The following is a 17,105-nucleotide window of genomic DNA, read 5'->3' as shown; positions in this document are numbered from 1 at the left end:
GGCATATGGACCTTATATGTCAGTTTATGAATGACATACGTTACGTCAGAGGCGCAGACAATGTCGTCGCTGATTTTCTATCTCGGGTGTCGGTTTTATCTTCACAACTGGACCTCAGTGAGCTCCCTAAATTGCAGACAGAGGATACTGAACTCGCAGCATTGCATTCTGATATCAAAACAGGACTCAAACTAGAGTTACGGACACTTCCTGGGTTTTCATCACCCATCTGGTGCGACATTTCAACAGGACGCATACGCCCGGTGATCCCTGCACCTCTCCGCCGGGACATATTTAATAGTATCCACGACTTGGCACACCCTGGCATTCGCGCCTCCGCACGTCTGGTATCTGAACGTTTTGTTTGGCCCGGGGTGATAAAACAGTGTCGCAGTTGGGCACAAGCATGTGTGGCTTGTCAGCGCGCAAAAGTAAGACGTCATGCACAGCCCCCCATGAGTACGTTCGATGTGGCAAAAAGAAGATTCCAGCACATACACATCGATATCGTCGGGCCCTTACCCCCCTCAGGCCCCTTCCGTTACATACTGTCCGCAATTGACAGGTTTACCCGCTGGGTAGAGGTAATTCCTCTCACTACTATCACAGCCGATGCAGTGGCCCGAGCCCTGCTGTTAATGTGGATCTCGCGCTTCGGCTGCCCAGTCTCTGTCACCACCGACCAGGGCCGCCAGTTCGAGTCTGCCCTCTTCCGACAGCTTTGTGAACTGTGTGGGGTGAAACGATTTAGGACTACAGCATACCACCCCCAGAGCAATGGGCTTGTGGAACGCTGGCACCGAACGCTTAAAGCTTCCCTGATGTGCCACGGAGGTGAGTGGGCCGATGCCTTACCATGGGTAATGTTAGGCGTTCGGGCCGCGTACAAAGAGGACCTTGGCGCATCCCTGGCAGAGGTGCTGTATGGAGAACCCCTCACACTCCCAGCAGAGTTAGTCGAGCCTTCACTTCCTCCAGATCAAATCTGCGACTCGACATTCGTCGGGCAGGTCAAGGAGCTAATTGCTAACATCCGCGTGCCGCCTCCTCGACCACACACCCCCCCCCTCCTGTATTTCTGCATAAGGACTTGGCGTCGTGCACTCATGTCATGGTGCGTGATGACTACATCCGACGGGCACTCAGACCTCCATATACGGGCCCGCACAGAGTCATATCACGGCGTACCAACACGTTCGAAGTGCTCATTAACAGCACGCCTCAAACGGTATCCGTCTGCCGCCTCAAACCTGCATGGACTCTGGGAGAACTGCCCGATACCCCACCCAGTCAGACCCCATCCCCTGCTGCACCCACCTCGCATGAGGCATCTACCGACGGTCCATGGATGAGCGACGCCCATTCCCACACGTGTGACGTTCCCCACTCCCAGTCGTGTGACAGTGCTACAGGTGCGTGTGACATCCCTATGCAGAGTGATGCGTGTGATGACTTACCCTCCTACAGGCAGCCCCTCGCCTCTCCCCTGTTAGGATTCAGTGATGTATCAGGGACCAGCCTCAGAGCGTGTGATGTCACCGATGACGACTTGTGTGGAGATTCTGTCAACCCGTATAAGGAAGTGGTAGTGAATGTCAACACAGATCTTATTTGCAGTTCTAATGTGTTTTTTGTTATGCAGCCGGGTAATGTGTACATCTTCTACGAACAAGCCAGCTTCCCCAGTGACAACTTAACTCACATTCATCTCCTCCAGTCTGTCCCCTTGCCTGTTGGTACTGACCCATCAACGGTCAAAGTCCTACGTACCGCCACAGGCATTCAGATCCGCTATCCTGGCCCCTCACAACCCACCATCCCCTCCCCAGATCCCTCAACTGCTGTACGAGGATTCACCCGGTCAGGCAGGACCATCCGCCCCCCTCGCTGGCTCGAAGACTTCAATTACTAATGTAATGTAATATAAGGTATGGTTTCTGATTAAACACCCTCTCCCTCCCCCCTGGGTGTTCCCTTTACATGTATGCCCCAATATTTATGTTTGTGCTCCACACTCTAGGGGGGGGGCTAATGTGGCGACTATCGACCAAGTCGCGGGTAATATCTTTGTTTTTGGCAAGCTCTTTGAACCAGTCTGTGGTCGCGCGTGAAAGTGTACGGACGTGTACCGAGAATTCAGAATGTAAACAACTGTATATGTGTGCTTACGAGAAATAAAAATAGTGTTTATTACACATGGTGTAGCGTGCATCATTGGATTCGGCAACCCTAAAATGCTATATCCATAACCTCCTACTCTCTCCTTGGACTACCACTATTCACCGCCTCTATGGGAGCCTCCAAACTAACACCATATTCCCTCATAGCCAACAAACCCTACCTTGCAGACCTACTACTCAAAAATTTCCTCTCACCACCATACAGAATCCAGAACCTAAACAGACCCAAAACACAGTCATGAACCTTTCCCCCAGAAGCTTTAATCTTGCAGAAGTATCAGTCCTTACCAAAGGTCTCAGCTTTCCTCTCACCCTAAAATTCAATCATGATGGACTTGTTGAAGACCTCGTTTCCTTCTTCCAGTCTCTACAGTGGAACATTTTTTGTGAGCAACCCTATCAACCAGACCAAACCTAAAACCATTACTGAATCCTGCCTGACATACCTCACTCCTCCATCCAATCATGATATTATCCACACTGCCCCCAAATAGACCACATTAATATTCCAGAATTTCTTATCCTCTAACCATGCCTTATCATTATTCCTCAAATCCCTCAACGTTGAAACTAAACTTACATCTGCATAAAGAAGTGCCATCTGTCACCTACAAACTGATCCTGACCTTATAATCCTACTTGCTGACAAAGGCTCCACCAATCTGTTTTTGAACTGCAGGAATTACCTGGCAGAGGGACTCTGCTAGCTGTCATATTTGTCCATCTACAAACCATGCCATAGTGATCCCATTCCAGAAACCCAACAGGATATCCAGTCACTCCTCAAATCCTTAGGCACTTCCCAGAATCTTTCCCCTTTCTCTCTCTCTCTCTCTCTCTCTCTCTCTCTCTCTTCCTCTCTCCCTCTCTCCCTGTCTCCTTATCCCTACCACTCCTCACACTCCTAACTTCTACATGCTTTCTAAGTCCATGAACCCAACTGATCATGATCCCCCATTGTGGCTGGTCGTTGTGCCACCATAGAGACAATCTGTGCTCTTATGGACAAACAGTTTGCGCCTATTATCCATAATCTACCCTCCTGTGTAAAAAAAACTCCAACCATTTCCTTTGCCAACTCTCCAGATGTTCTGTTCCTTTAAAACATGGCACCCTGCTCACCACTGTCAATGCCACCTCTCTCTACACTAACATCCCCAATGCCCACGGCCTTGCTGCTATTGAACACTACCTTTCCAGACATGTGACTCACTCTAAACCTATAACCTTCCTTCCAAGTCATCATGACCAACTATATCCTCACCCAAATTACTTCTCCTTTGAAGGCATCACATAGAAACAAATCCATGGCACAGAAACAGGCACCTACATGGCACCACCCTACACTTTCCTATTCATGGGCCGGGAAGATGAATCATTCCTAACCAATCTCTCACCTGGTTCAGATTCACTGATGAAATTTTTGTATCTTGATCAAGGGTGAGGACACCCTATCCATATTCCCCAATAACCTCAACACCTCCCCCATTAATTTCACCCAGTCCTTCTGAACCCAGCAAATCACTTTCATTCATGTTGACCTCCACCTCAAGGATGGCTATATCAGTACCTCCTTTCACTTCAAAGCTACCAACCACCATTAATACCTCCATTTCAAAAGCTGCCACATTCCATACCAAGAAATCCCTTTCATACAGCCCCGCCACCTGTGATTGTCACATCTGTAGTGACAAATGTTGCAACAAACTTCTAAGGAAAGCAAGACACATCAAAAGGATTGAGTATTGCATAGTAACCGATGGCCGCAAATTTCTGGGGTAACTGGCAGCAGAGGTTGAAGATCAGCAAGGAAACAAGTGAGTGATTCGTACTAAACATTTATTGGACATAATGGGTGCATGTGGTGCATAGCATAGATGCAGGTCTAATGTTACAATAGATGCTTGAAGTTTGCACCATCAGACACCATGCAGGGCTGACACCGATAGGGCATTGACTGCCAACATGCTCGAACACACCAGGTGTTTCTTTTATTGTAGCAGTGGCACAAATGACTCTCATGACAAGATCCATTTCAGACTCCAAAGGATTGTGATATGTGAGAAATTTTGTAGCTCCCCACAGAAAGGAATCGAGGCTTGATAAGTCTGGTGAGCATGGGTGCCAGAGAATCAGTCCACCATGCCCAATCCACTGATGCAAGAATTACCTGTTCACATGCCTACAAACAGCCAGTCCAAAATGAGCGAGCCCCCCATCATGTTGTAATATTAGAGTATTATTCATGTCGTACACCATGTGTACTCATTACGTCCAATAAATCTTTCAAATGAATCACTCTTGTGTTAATTTCCAATCCTTGACCTCTGCTATCATTTACCCCTAATGTTTGAGGCCATGGGTTGCTATATAATTCTCAATCCTTGTTATGTGTCTCACCTCCCCTAGAAGTTTGTCACAACATTTCTGAGACACCCTGTATACTGAAGTTCTTACTGAGGCTTTCACAGACAGCAATTACCCTCCCAACCTTTTAAAGGAACTGATTTCCCTTGCCTTGTCTCTCCAGTCACCTACCATCTCCTACACACACACCACCTGGCCACAATGGAGCACTCCTCTCATGCCTCAGTACCACACAGGACTGAAGCAACTGAATCACATTCTCTGCCATGGTTTTGACTATCTCCCATCATGACCTGAAATAAGGAATATCCTAATCATTATCCTCCTCACTTCTCCCACAGTGGTATTCCATGACCCACTGGACCTATGCAATATCCTTGCCCACCTGTACTCCACCCCTGCTCCTAACTCCTTGCCTAATGACTCATATCCTTGCAATAGGCCTAGATGCAAGACCAGTCCCATACATCCTCCCTCCACCACCTACTCCAGTCCAGTGCAGTATTTCACTTTTAATCAAACAAAATCACATACTCTTGTATGTTTTTTAAATAGTACTCATAAACAAACTCTTTAAAGAACTGAATTTTACATTCAGAAAAATAGTATCTCTGTTGCAAGTAAGCTATCACACAAAATTAAATTCTAGGGCTTCAACTTGCATATAAGAACTGCAGTCTATAGGTCCAAAAAGGAAGTCAGCAAAAGTGACAATCAATGCTGGTGCTGGGATTTACATTTCTCTTTACCACTACTCAGAACACATTTGATTTTAGCTAACACTAGTATTTTTTTTTGGAGACACAGAAAGGTGCCCTTCACCATTGTCCTCAAGTTTTTCTGATGATTGGCCCTCTTATTTACTAGTAGAATTGTGATCACTGGCTGTTGCAGAGTCATCACATTTTTCATCTGTTTCTTGATCTATATTAATGATATCACCAAGTAACAACTTTTTTTTAAGTTGACACAATCCTGTGAACATAACTGGTACTATACCATAAAATGGGATGAACAGGAACAATGGGGTGAATAGTTCTATGATATTGTGTCAGAAGAGAAATGGGTATATCATTCAAAGATTTGTTTTCCCATGTTTGTAGTGAACCAGTCTAGCAGGGAAATTCTGAATTTCAATGTTAGTGAGACATATGATGTTTTGTTCACTCTGCAACAAACATGGGGTGTGGTTCTGAATTTGCTTACTTTGAATGTTATTTGTAAGTCCTAATCTGAATTGAGTTGTTTTAATTTAAGTGCATGGTAAGCAAATTTGCAGTCCACTTTCATTAAGAAAAAGTTTAGTTTTGTAATATACTTTAGTCTGACTTTTGTTTTGGTTAACTGAAAATGTTGGATTGTGTTTTCATAATTTGCAGGTTGAATAAAAATAATAATTATGAGCGTTTATTCAGAAGAATAACAAGAATTCAGTGGAAATGAAGAGTCAGTTGGCACCATTCTTAACCTAGGAGTTAATGCAGTTATTAAAATAAATATAAAAAGTAAGGAGTCATTTAGATTGAATGCTTCAAAAATTTTTTATTTAGAAGGCAAAGGTTGTGTTGAGGTTTTTTGGGGAAAAAAAGGCAAGGACATTTGAACACACTGATTTTAACAGATGAGGAGTCACTTTTTAGTCAAGGAGGTGATCAAATTTAATGTTACAATAAAGTAATTAGTGGTATTACAATTTTTTACTTGGAAAAGAGAACAAAACCACAATCCATCCAATATTTATAGTTTTTGTATCGAATAAAACTGTTTTTGACCAGATACATTTTGTTTCTTATTATGCTAGGTCCATAGCAAATTTTGAAATGTCCACATTCACTCCAAAAACTAATAAAAAGAAATAATAATAATAAAATCAATATTTCTGTTTGAATTCATCCCCCTCTGAAAAGTGAATAGGAACAACAAGATCCTTTTATGTTATAAAAGCATGAGCTAGGTCCCAAATCTAAAAATTAGGCACAAGACTATAATCATATACAATTTTGATTTTCATATTCCTTTTAAATTATCAGTCTTTTCCTGTAAAGCTGTAAACTGTTCCTATTCACTCCATTTTATTGTACAGAAAGAAACAAGTACATAGTTCAGGAGGTGTGGTCTAGGAAACCCCAAAATCTGTGAACAGCACCTCTCAACAAAGATCAAATAAGGTGACAGTGTAATCAATAATAAAATATTGTAAGGCTGGCTGTTTGAGGAGGCAATGAGAGGAGGTGGGGGAGGGGGGGAGGGGTGAGAATAGAAGTATGCTACCAGAACTGATCTTAGGAAGTGAGTTCAAAAATTTTTCATGTGGTCTGAGAGATCACATCTCATGGGTTAAGGATTAAAGATTGCTTCGTTTATATGACCCCTCTAAGTATTTCTTCCATCTTTCAGCATTCCTTTGTTTGTGAATGGTGGCTTGCCATCTGAGCTCTTGATATTCATACAGCTACTTCTCTTTTGTCTGAAGGTTTCCTTAATTCTCCTAAAAGCAGCAAATATCTTTCCCACAGTCATGTATGCTTCTATGGCTTTGCATGTGTCCTCTAGCCATTCTTGCTTTGCAAATCTGCACTTTCTGCCAGTCTTGTTCTTTAGGCAGCTATAATCCCTTTTGCGTGCTTTATCTGAAACATTTTTCTATTTTCAGCTTTCATCAGTGAGATGCAATATTTCATCTTACATAAGTATTGGGCTTTGTCTTTTTTCCTGTATGATCCTCTGCTGCCTTCACTACCTCATCTCTCACAGCTATGCATCTGTCTTCTATTGTATCACTTTCCCCACATTTCAGTCAATGCAGATCAGTTGCACCCATACTCTATTGGGGCATCACCATTGTGCCTTCCAGACATCTGAGCAGCAGGATTGGTCCTGATGCTGTTCCAGGGGCAGGCTCTAACTTACAGCAGATCACCTCCCATTGCAACCCCCTCTGTGGCCTCTGCCTTCCTCCCTTAACTGGCAGTCTCAGACTCCAGTGAGGCTTGCACCTGCACCTGCTAATATGGAGCATATGGGTTTCGACCTGCCCTCATCCCATCCAAATCCTCCTCTCCTTCACCAATGGAAGTGATCTCATCCCTGGTGCTGCCAGTGGACCTGCCATTGCCTCAGCCTCTATGTTCTTCTATCCTTTCGATGGAACCAGTGGCATTGTTGTTGCCTCATTTGATAGTCAGTCCATTGCCAAGTATTCGGTGCCACCTTTGGTTCTACACTGGAGGTTACAGCCCGAGCCTGGCCAGTTTCAGCACAATGTGTGTGACTTTTTAAGGGGGAGGGATGTAGTATCCCCACCAGCGAACATCACAATGGCTGTAGATGAGCTGGCGTGGATAGTGCAGCAGCATAGTGTGGAAAAAGGACATGGAGGATGCTTCCAGTGTTTAGTATGGGCAGACCCACTGACGGAAGTGTTTACCTGCAGGTGGCAGTAAGCCAAGGGGATCACTACATATGCTTAGTTCAAGCCAATGCTTAGTTCGTGCCAAGTGTTGTTGCCCAGTGCTCAGTCATTAATTGTTGAGCACAGTCACATGCTGAGTTTATTTCTGTGTATATCTCTATCTGGCTTTAGACTCTCTGCTTCCCATATATTGACTGGCATGGTGAGTTTCATTTCCTCTCACAGGGTTCTTTTTCTGGTTATTACAGAGCCACTTGTGAAGTTGGGTTGGGTTGTTTGGGGAAGGAAACCAGACAGCGAGGTCATCGGTCTCTTCAGATTAGGGAAGGACAGGGAAGGAAGTCGGCCGTGCCCTTTCAAAGGAACCATCCCGGCATTTGCCTGGAGCAATTTAGGGAAATCACGGAAAACCTAAATCAGGATGGCCGGATGCGGGATTGAACCGTTGTCCTCTCGAATGCGAGTCCAGTGTCTAACCACTGCGCCACCTCGCTCGGTCATGCCCGTCAAGTATCCACACCAATAGTGTAGTGCAGTGGCATTGCCACACCTGTTCAGATACTAAAATAGGTACTGAGTCAAATATCTGTGTGAAACAAAGCAAACTGCAACTTGTGCCACTTACTAATATGCTACTCCTGCCAAGTAATTAATTTTTTCCATTTATATTTCAACTGTGTATCACTAAACATAGTGTGAGTACACTACATACATTTGAAATTACCAAGATTTGTAAAAATAGTGTTCCTACTTAATTCACTATTCAGAAGACAGTTTTCTATCTGTTGATGGTAATAATGTATTTAGTTTTGTCAGGAATCAGTTTAGTGAAGAATAAATGAAACTGAAATTGTTAGTGCAATATGTACTGGAGATATTTGAAGGAGTTAAGCTGTGGATTTCATAATATTGAAACCACTTATTAAAAAGCTAGCAAGTTTGAATCCACCCAAAATTCCTTTTTGCATTTGAGGCATTTGACCTGTTAGATTCTAGGACTTGATTTTCTAATATTTTTGCTCTAATTTTTCTGAACTTGTTAACACCTTTCCTTATCCAATTAAGCCCTTAATGAAACAACTGAATAAATTAACATAATTTCAAATACGGCAACCTTACTGGTAAACAGGTACTCCACCATGGATGCATATAGTGTGCTAATCAAATAATACTTGAGAACTTTTATAATTTTCAAGCTAACTCTCTTTTAGTTAAACCAAATCATTACAAGAACCAATAGTTCATTTTCATTACTAAATTTTCACCCTGCAATTGCAAGTTTATAAACACCTCTTCCAACCGAAAAATATTGAATTTGAGTCCAGCAATCATTCAGGTAAGGCTACGGATGACAAGTCCCAGTAGAGCTAATACCCAACTAACATCTCCACATCACTCTTTGTTAAAATAATTTAGTAACTCTTGTTATTTCTGATTAACTTTGAGTCATGATTAAAATTTTTCTGGTTGTTGTACCCTACCACAGTATAAGATACTTTGATTATAAACTTAAAAGCAGTGTTTCACCTGTATTACAACAGCCTTGCTCAAGCAAGACTGTCTCACACTACAGAAGACCATTGTAATATGATCAAAATGTTGGTTTTAAGTTTATATCAAAGTATTTTATACTACAACAAGGTAAAACACCCAGAAGAATTTTAATCATAGCACCAGCCAAGGAAGCCAAGTAGTTATGTTCTTGGAATCAGCCTGTGGGTTACATTCATTCAAGTCCCATCTTTGTGTCAACGTCATGGACATCTGGATATCTGTATATTATATCAGGAAATCAGGTGTGTTGAGTGACAGTGTGAATTAAAACCAATGTTGTGATGTTATTCTGTCAGAACTTGATTGTGAAAGTGCACTATGGATAATTTGCTGCTATCATACTGATTAGTAGAATGTTGACAGTGCCTGCCTGTGACAACCCTACATGTGAAATCTTAAACTGCTCATCATATTGTCATTAATGACAATAAATGTAAAAGTAAGTCAAATTAATTGACTGCTGTGTCATGTAAATTATCGGAGAATTTACCATAAAATCAGTTTACAGTAATTTGATGAACTTCTACTGATGAGACACCAAACACAAACAAGAAATCACAGATAGTATGGTTTCAACTGGTAAATTGAGGGTTCCTGATAAATAGAAAATATTCATGTATGTCTAATCAGTTTTTATTTTTTTATGCACCTGTATTGCCCAGTGACTGTTATATTGGTGAGAAGTGATCTACCCCTTATGCATATTCTGTACTGCCAAATAACACTACTAAGCAAAGTGGTGCAGAGGTTAGGATACTGGATTGCATTTAGGAGGTGCAAAGTCCAATCCCCATTCAGCCACCCTGATTTAAAAATCCTGTGGTCTTTCTAAACCATTTAAGAGAAACTATCTGTCTGAAGCAATTTGAGGTGGAATGATCATATAAATCTAGTGATGTGGAAGGCAGATAGCTAAAGTAACATTATTGGAACAATTGCTAAGAATAACATAAGAAGAATATGCAAGGTTTCATGGCTGGCATCTTCATTAATTAAAACTGCCATGCTAAGAGGCCATGGTGAAACAATAGACATTCTTTCTCCTGATGTTTCATTGCCAACTGCAGGCAACATCTTCAGAGGTGAGCCAATGACTAGGTGCTAGGCCATGGAGGTCCAGTTTATACAAAATGCATAGAGGGCACCAGCAATCGTCATATGCTGTTTACAGTGAAACTATCTCTGACTAATGTCACTACTCTTGATCAAAGGCAATCAATTACCTTTGATTGAGAGTAATGATATTAATCAGAGATAGTTTCACTGTTGGCAGTACGTGATGAGTGGTGGTGCTCTCTAAGCGCTCTATACCTCCTCAGACGATGTTGTCTCCAGTTGGCAATGAAACATCAGGAGGAAGAATTTCTACTGTTTGATCATGGCCTCTCAGCCTGGAATTTTTGATTAATGAACCCCTAAGGTATTGTAATTTATGCACAAAACAGATTGCTTGTGGAAACCCAATTTAGAAAAATTTTTGAGTACTGCTCATTGGTCTGATGGACCCTTACCTAGGTGGATTAAAGGAAGAAACAAAAGAAGTTGAAAGAAAGGTTGCATAATTCATCACGCATTTGTTGAGTCAGCATAACAGTGGCACAGAGATGTTCAACAAAGTGAGAGACACTTTAAAAATGATATGTCTTATGAACAGCCACACTCACAAATTGCTGACAGTCCATATTCCAGAATCAGGCAAGAGACATTATTTTCTCCTATATACATCCAATATGATATCCATGATGCCAAAGTAAAAGAAATCCAGTTCCATAGAGATAGGTACAACAGCCTTTTTTCCATGTGTCATCCATTAGTAAAATAGAAATTTTGGGAGGGGGAAGAGGGATGATGTAGGTATACTGTGTATTCTCCTCCACGCACCATCAGTGACACAGGGGTTGAAGATGGAGATCAATTGCATGGCAATTTCTTTGAAAAGAATATAGTTGATTGCTTTCTCCATCCTTGTCCAGTATGGGCTTGTGAAAGCTCTCTGATGACTTTATCCTCCACAAGCTGTTCAATCTTCCCTCCTTCCTTGAACAAAACTGATGATAAGTTACTTACCTGTATATATCAGCAGCAACAGTCCATCATGAAGTCGTAGTCTCGGCACAGTTGTGTTTTGTCAAGTGGACAAGTCAGGCTGCCAGGACATGAGAATGGAACTCGATCTGAAAGAAATTATGTTATTTACATACCCAGTGAAATTCATTATAAAATTTTGTTCTATATTTGTATCCGGTCAATATGTAACCAGAACAGTGTACAGACTTTACTCAAAGAAGAAAATATTTGCCAGTAGTGAGAGACTCACAGTGTCCACAGTTTATAAAGAACACATTTGTGGATAGAGGAAAAATCTGCTCAGCTAGTGGCAGCAAGAAAAAAACACTTAAAATACATGGATAAACACAAGCTTTTACAGCCAGTGGCTCCTTCACATAGCAGAAGGATAGAAGGGAATGGAAGAGATAGGAAGGAAAATGGCTGACAAGTTTAGGAAATCTGTAGAGTTATAGAAGAGTTACATAGAATTCCAGGTCAGGGGAGACTTACTGGATGGGTGCAAATGTAGGATTGATTCTTGGTACCTGCACTGCACTGAATTGGAAAACCTGAGAACTTAAATATGGAAGATAGCATAATAAGCAAGAAGTAAATTACTGAACAAAACATTGTGAAAGTATCAGCAAGAGTGGAAAGCTAAGTGTGTTATGCATGGTAGAGTCCACCTGCAGAGTTCTGAGAAATTGGTGCCAAGAGGGAAAATCCAGATGGTACGTGTGGTGAAACAGCAGCTGAGGTCACAACTGTCATATTGTAGAGCATTATCAGGGGTATGGCCATGGGAACCAAGATGCCTCCTTCCTTTGCCAATGTTTTTGTGTGTTACATGGATAGGGATTCCTGGGAAATATAAGCCTTCAGCCCATAGATACACTTTGCCATATGGACTCATAGTAAGGCTAACCTGCTGAAATTTTTGGAGCCTCTAAATACATTCTTTCAATTAAATTTCACATATTCCTATTCCAATCTCATGTCACTTTTCTTGATGTTGACCTCATCCTCACTGTGGGCCATCTATACACTTCTGTTCATATTAAAACTGCCTAAAAACAATCGTACTTACATTTCGACAGTTGCCATCCTTTCATGTCAAACATTCCCTACCATTCAGCCCTGGCATTCAAGGCAAATATACCCTGGTGTCCAAAATTAAGACGACAAATTGCTGTTTCCCCAACCTCTGTTTAATTCATAATATACTCATACAAACTGCCAATGGACGTCTGTATGATTATGTTCTGCACAGAAGATCACATTTTGATCAATGGAAAACCATGCCAACGGTGACGTCAGGGCATCTACCAAATGGAGTAGTGCTTGTCGGGTAGTCCCACATCCATAATATCTGTGTACACAGTCACAGATGGTGCAGCATGGCACAGGGGAGAGACCTACCACACTCTCTGCAATGGAAGGTCATAGGAAGAATGGATGCAGTTCAGTTGCAAACTCATAGGGCCTGATGGCTTAATGTGAATTGTTCTGTTGTTTCTCAGAAGTGGCAACAGTTTATAGAGACCAAAACTGTACCACAGAGACAAGAGAAGGGCCGGCCACATGTGATATCAGAAAGAGAGAACTGTTACTTGGCTGTAAAGGCATAACCATACCACCTTAGTACTGTGTAGCAACTGGCATTGGACCACGTAGCTTCCACTGGACATGTTTTATCGAGGCAAACAGTGTAGAGAAGGCTTTGACAGAGTTGCCTTTATTGTTGGAGACATGTTGTGTGTGTGCCTCTGACGCATCTTCACAGAGGGAATGTCTAGAGCAGATTCGTCGACATGTCACCTGGATGATCAAAGAGTGGGCCAATTTTCTTTTCACAGATGAGTCTCAATTTGGTCTAGAGAGTGATTCTTGATGGATTTGCATCTTAAGGGAATGTGGAACACAACTTCGAGACCCAAACATTGTGGAAAGAGACTGATATGGAGGAGGATCACTAATGGTGTGGGCAAGGATTATGTTGACCACTCTAACACCTCTTCATGAAATTTTAGGGTGAATCAGAAAGGTTCAACTGCTGTCAGGCATCATGACAGGGTCTTGGGACCTAATGTACATTTGTTGCAAGATGCTGTGTGCCCAAACTTCATACTGATAGACAATAATTTTCAACCTCATAGAGCATGAGTGGTTGATGTTTTCTTGGAAACAGAAGATACTACATGCATGGCATGGACTGCTCACTCTCCCAATATGAATCCCATACTGCATGGCTGGAATGCAATAGGGAGACAAGTTTCATCATGTCAGCATCCACCAACCACTCTCCGAGACTTGCGAGCAGCTCCATAGGAAGAATGGGCATTATTGCCTCGACATGACATTGATTACATTATTCACAGCATGCTCCATTGTTGTCAGGCCTATATTTCTGCCAGATGTGGTCCCAGCCCACAGTGAGCACGTTAACCAGTTGTCAGAATGTGTGTGCAAATCTGTTAAGTTGGAAAAAATGAAGAACATTTTTGTCTACTCTTATGCATGTTGCAGTTGTTTACGTTCTGTATTTTTTACATTGTTTCTACTTTGCTATCACCTGTTTATACTGTTTTGTGGCAAAATAAATGCAACCTTGCAAAATTTCCATTTGTTGCTTTAATTTTGGACATCAGTGTATTTGTTCAGCTGCAGATACTTTACACCATTACACCACCATTTTCACCTTAGCAGTCACTGTACGTAATTATTCCACCAGTCTAGTTCAAGAGCAGATTTCTTGGGCCATCACATGCAATCCTGGTACTGGTCATCCATCCACAAAATAACTTAGGAGTATGCCTTATTGTCACTTAGTACTATCCTGGTATTGAATGTATGTGTGTATTAATCAGCTACTTTGAAAGGGCTATGACTTCCTCAAACTGTGCTCTGAAATGAGGTCCATTCTGTCCAATATTTTACCCACCCTGTCTAGAATGACTTTTCGTCGTCCCCTCCCTTTCTGAGTCATTGCATTTTCACGGTCAGACCTTATGCTTCTTCTGCACTCATTTTCCTACACTATGGCTCCTACCACTGTGACTGGCCCACTGAAGACTTGCCCAATACACCATCCTAACACCACCTGCACAAGCCTTGTAACTAGTGAATCACATACTATAAAAATGGAAACACTGTTTGGCCTTCTGCTTTTGTGTGAGTTATCATTTCACATGAATGAGTGTAGACAGAGGGTGAATACTGACAACAAACACTCTACAACATGACAGGAATGTCGTTGGTGCCAGTTTTACCACATGTGCAATCTGGATTCTCCCCTGATGCCAATGTCTCGGAACTACACAGGTGAGAACTGACTTTATAACACATGCTTGGTACACACCAGCAGCCTGTCCTAAATTGACTTTAATTTATGTGGTTTTAGCATTTCTTTTCAGTAACTACTCTTTCTCTCAGCTCCCTTTTAATTTTCTATATTTTTTATTTTCTGACCTGTTTATACACCCTGCCCACTCACCCTCCACTGGTCTACCATGTATAATGCTCTTCTCTTAGTGACTCTTTCACTGTTTTTTCAGTAATGTCTGTCTTGCTTATTACTTTATCTTCCACCTTTAAGTTCTCAGGTTTCCCAATCTTGGTGCAGATACCAACAGTCTTTGCCCCTCATCCCATCCAATAAGTCTCTCCTGACCTGGGGTTCTTAGTAACTTTTCCCATTTCCTACAACTCAACAGCATTTTTCCTTCATCTCTCTCATTTGCCTCTCAACGCTTCTGCCAAATGAAGGAGCCACTGGCTCCAAAAGCTTGTATATATCCACAACTGCCACTTGATGAGTACATTTTTTATCTATCCATTTTTTATCTGTCCATATTATATTGACCAAACTGTACATGTCTCTGGCAGCTGAAATGCATCATTATTCTGATTTCAGGAGTGTCCTGTGAGCTTTCTCAGTTTAAATTACACCTACAAGTGCATCAAGTGTTCACCAGACTTACACAGAGGTGACAGAAGTCATGGGATAGTGATATGCATGTATAAAGATGGCATTAATGTTATGTACATGAGGTATAAAAGGGCAGTGCTATGGTAGAACTGTCATTTGTACTCAGTTAAATGAAATGATTGTATGGCATTTATTGGCCAGGATATCCCCTTCGGAATTTGGCTGCCATATTGCAAGTATTTTCAGTAGTGTGTCAGTGACGATGAAAATGATGATGAAGGTCATACAACACCCAGTCCCCTGCCGGGAATCAAACCTGATCCCCGTCGCGTGGTAGGTGGTAATGCTACTGTTGCGCTACAGAGGTGGACTGTACTCAGGCGATTCATGAGAAATGACTTTTTAATGGGATTATGGCCACACAATGTGAATTAACAGTTTTTGAATGCAGAATGTTAGTTGGAGCTAAATGCATGGAACATACCATTTGAGAAATTGTTAGAGAATTTAATATTCTGTGAGTGTGCCAAGAATACCAAATTTCAGGCATTACCTCTCATCACAGACAACACTATGGCATATAGCCTTCACTTAACAACTGAAGCGTGGTGTTTGCGCAGAGATGTTGTGATGAAGCAAGCTGTGATATTTTTATTTCCCCTCTTGTTTTGCCATCTGCCTTCTTAAAATTAATTTTTTCATGTCTGACTAATTATCATTAACATACATGAGTATAATCTGCATTTTCATAAAAGAGAAAGGTTGGCCCTCAGTTTTAAAGAATATAGCATCAGATCTAATTTTCTACTTAGTTTTATGTATGTAATTTTTCTAATTTATTTCAACTATTCCTAGTTAGTATCTTTTGTTATATGGTGAAATCAGTAATTGTTTTGTAACTTAAATTATATTGTTTAATTATAAACAAATATAAATTCTGCACTAATTATAAACGTTTGGAGGAACAACTAATAGCATTCTTTAAGTATTTATTTGGTTTTATTCAAAAACATGTTAGCGAAGCCAGCCATTAATTAATTTGAAAGTAATTACCAGTTTTGTCAAAAGTATTTTTGTGCAATTACCTTTGTTAATATCATGATTTAAACAAATAATTTGGCCTAACTCTTGTAGTAAAAGGAACTGTTAAAAAGAAAGAATTTTTCCATGTTTTCAGTTAATTGAATGAGGTATGTTTTATTTGCAATTTCTGGAAATCAAACATCAAACAATGTGTAGTTTCAGTGCCTTTTATTGTGATGATATGTAAGGGCCCAATTTTTGGTGACGAGACAGTCAGATTTTCAGATGATGAACTCGTATTGGTTAGATCAACAACTTAACTGTGAAATAAGTATGATACAAATAGGCCATATGTTAAAACAAGGACAATGCCTGTTCCATACATACTGTATTACATGGCAAGAACTGTGAACTGTTTGGTTCAGTTTTTACTGCTCACAGATATTCAACAGTAAACTATTATAGCAGTATGCTGATGTATGCCTGAAAACTATTAATGAGGCTTTTCAAAAGTTAAACAATAGTGCACTGGCCATATTAACTGTTTATATTGGGGGGGGGGGGGGGGTTGTGAACAGTGAAAGTAAAGAAC

General features: G+C 41.3%; 1 protein-coding gene across 1 annotated transcript in view; it reads right to left on the bottom strand.

Annotated features, from left to right (window-relative positions):
* The window catches only part of LOC126092309 (uncharacterized), a 95,619-nt gene that overhangs the window by 3,322 nt on the left and 75,192 nt on the right, over positions 1–17,105 (bottom strand). The window contains exon 3 of the mRNA XM_049907834.1: positions 11,581–11,687. Coding sequence (XP_049763791.1) covers positions 11,590–11,687 — 98 coding nt within the window. The 3' untranslated portion in view covers positions 11,581–11,589. The remainder of the gene's footprint in view (positions 1–11,580; positions 11,688–17,105) is intronic.

This window comes from Schistocerca cancellata, chromosome 7, assembly GCF_023864275.1.
Source record: "Schistocerca cancellata isolate TAMUIC-IGC-003103 chromosome 7, iqSchCanc2.1, whole genome shotgun sequence".
Classification (NCBI taxonomy): domain Eukaryota; kingdom Metazoa; phylum Arthropoda; class Insecta; order Orthoptera; family Acrididae; genus Schistocerca; species Schistocerca cancellata.
This window is presented reverse-complemented; position numbering and strand designations above follow the sequence as displayed.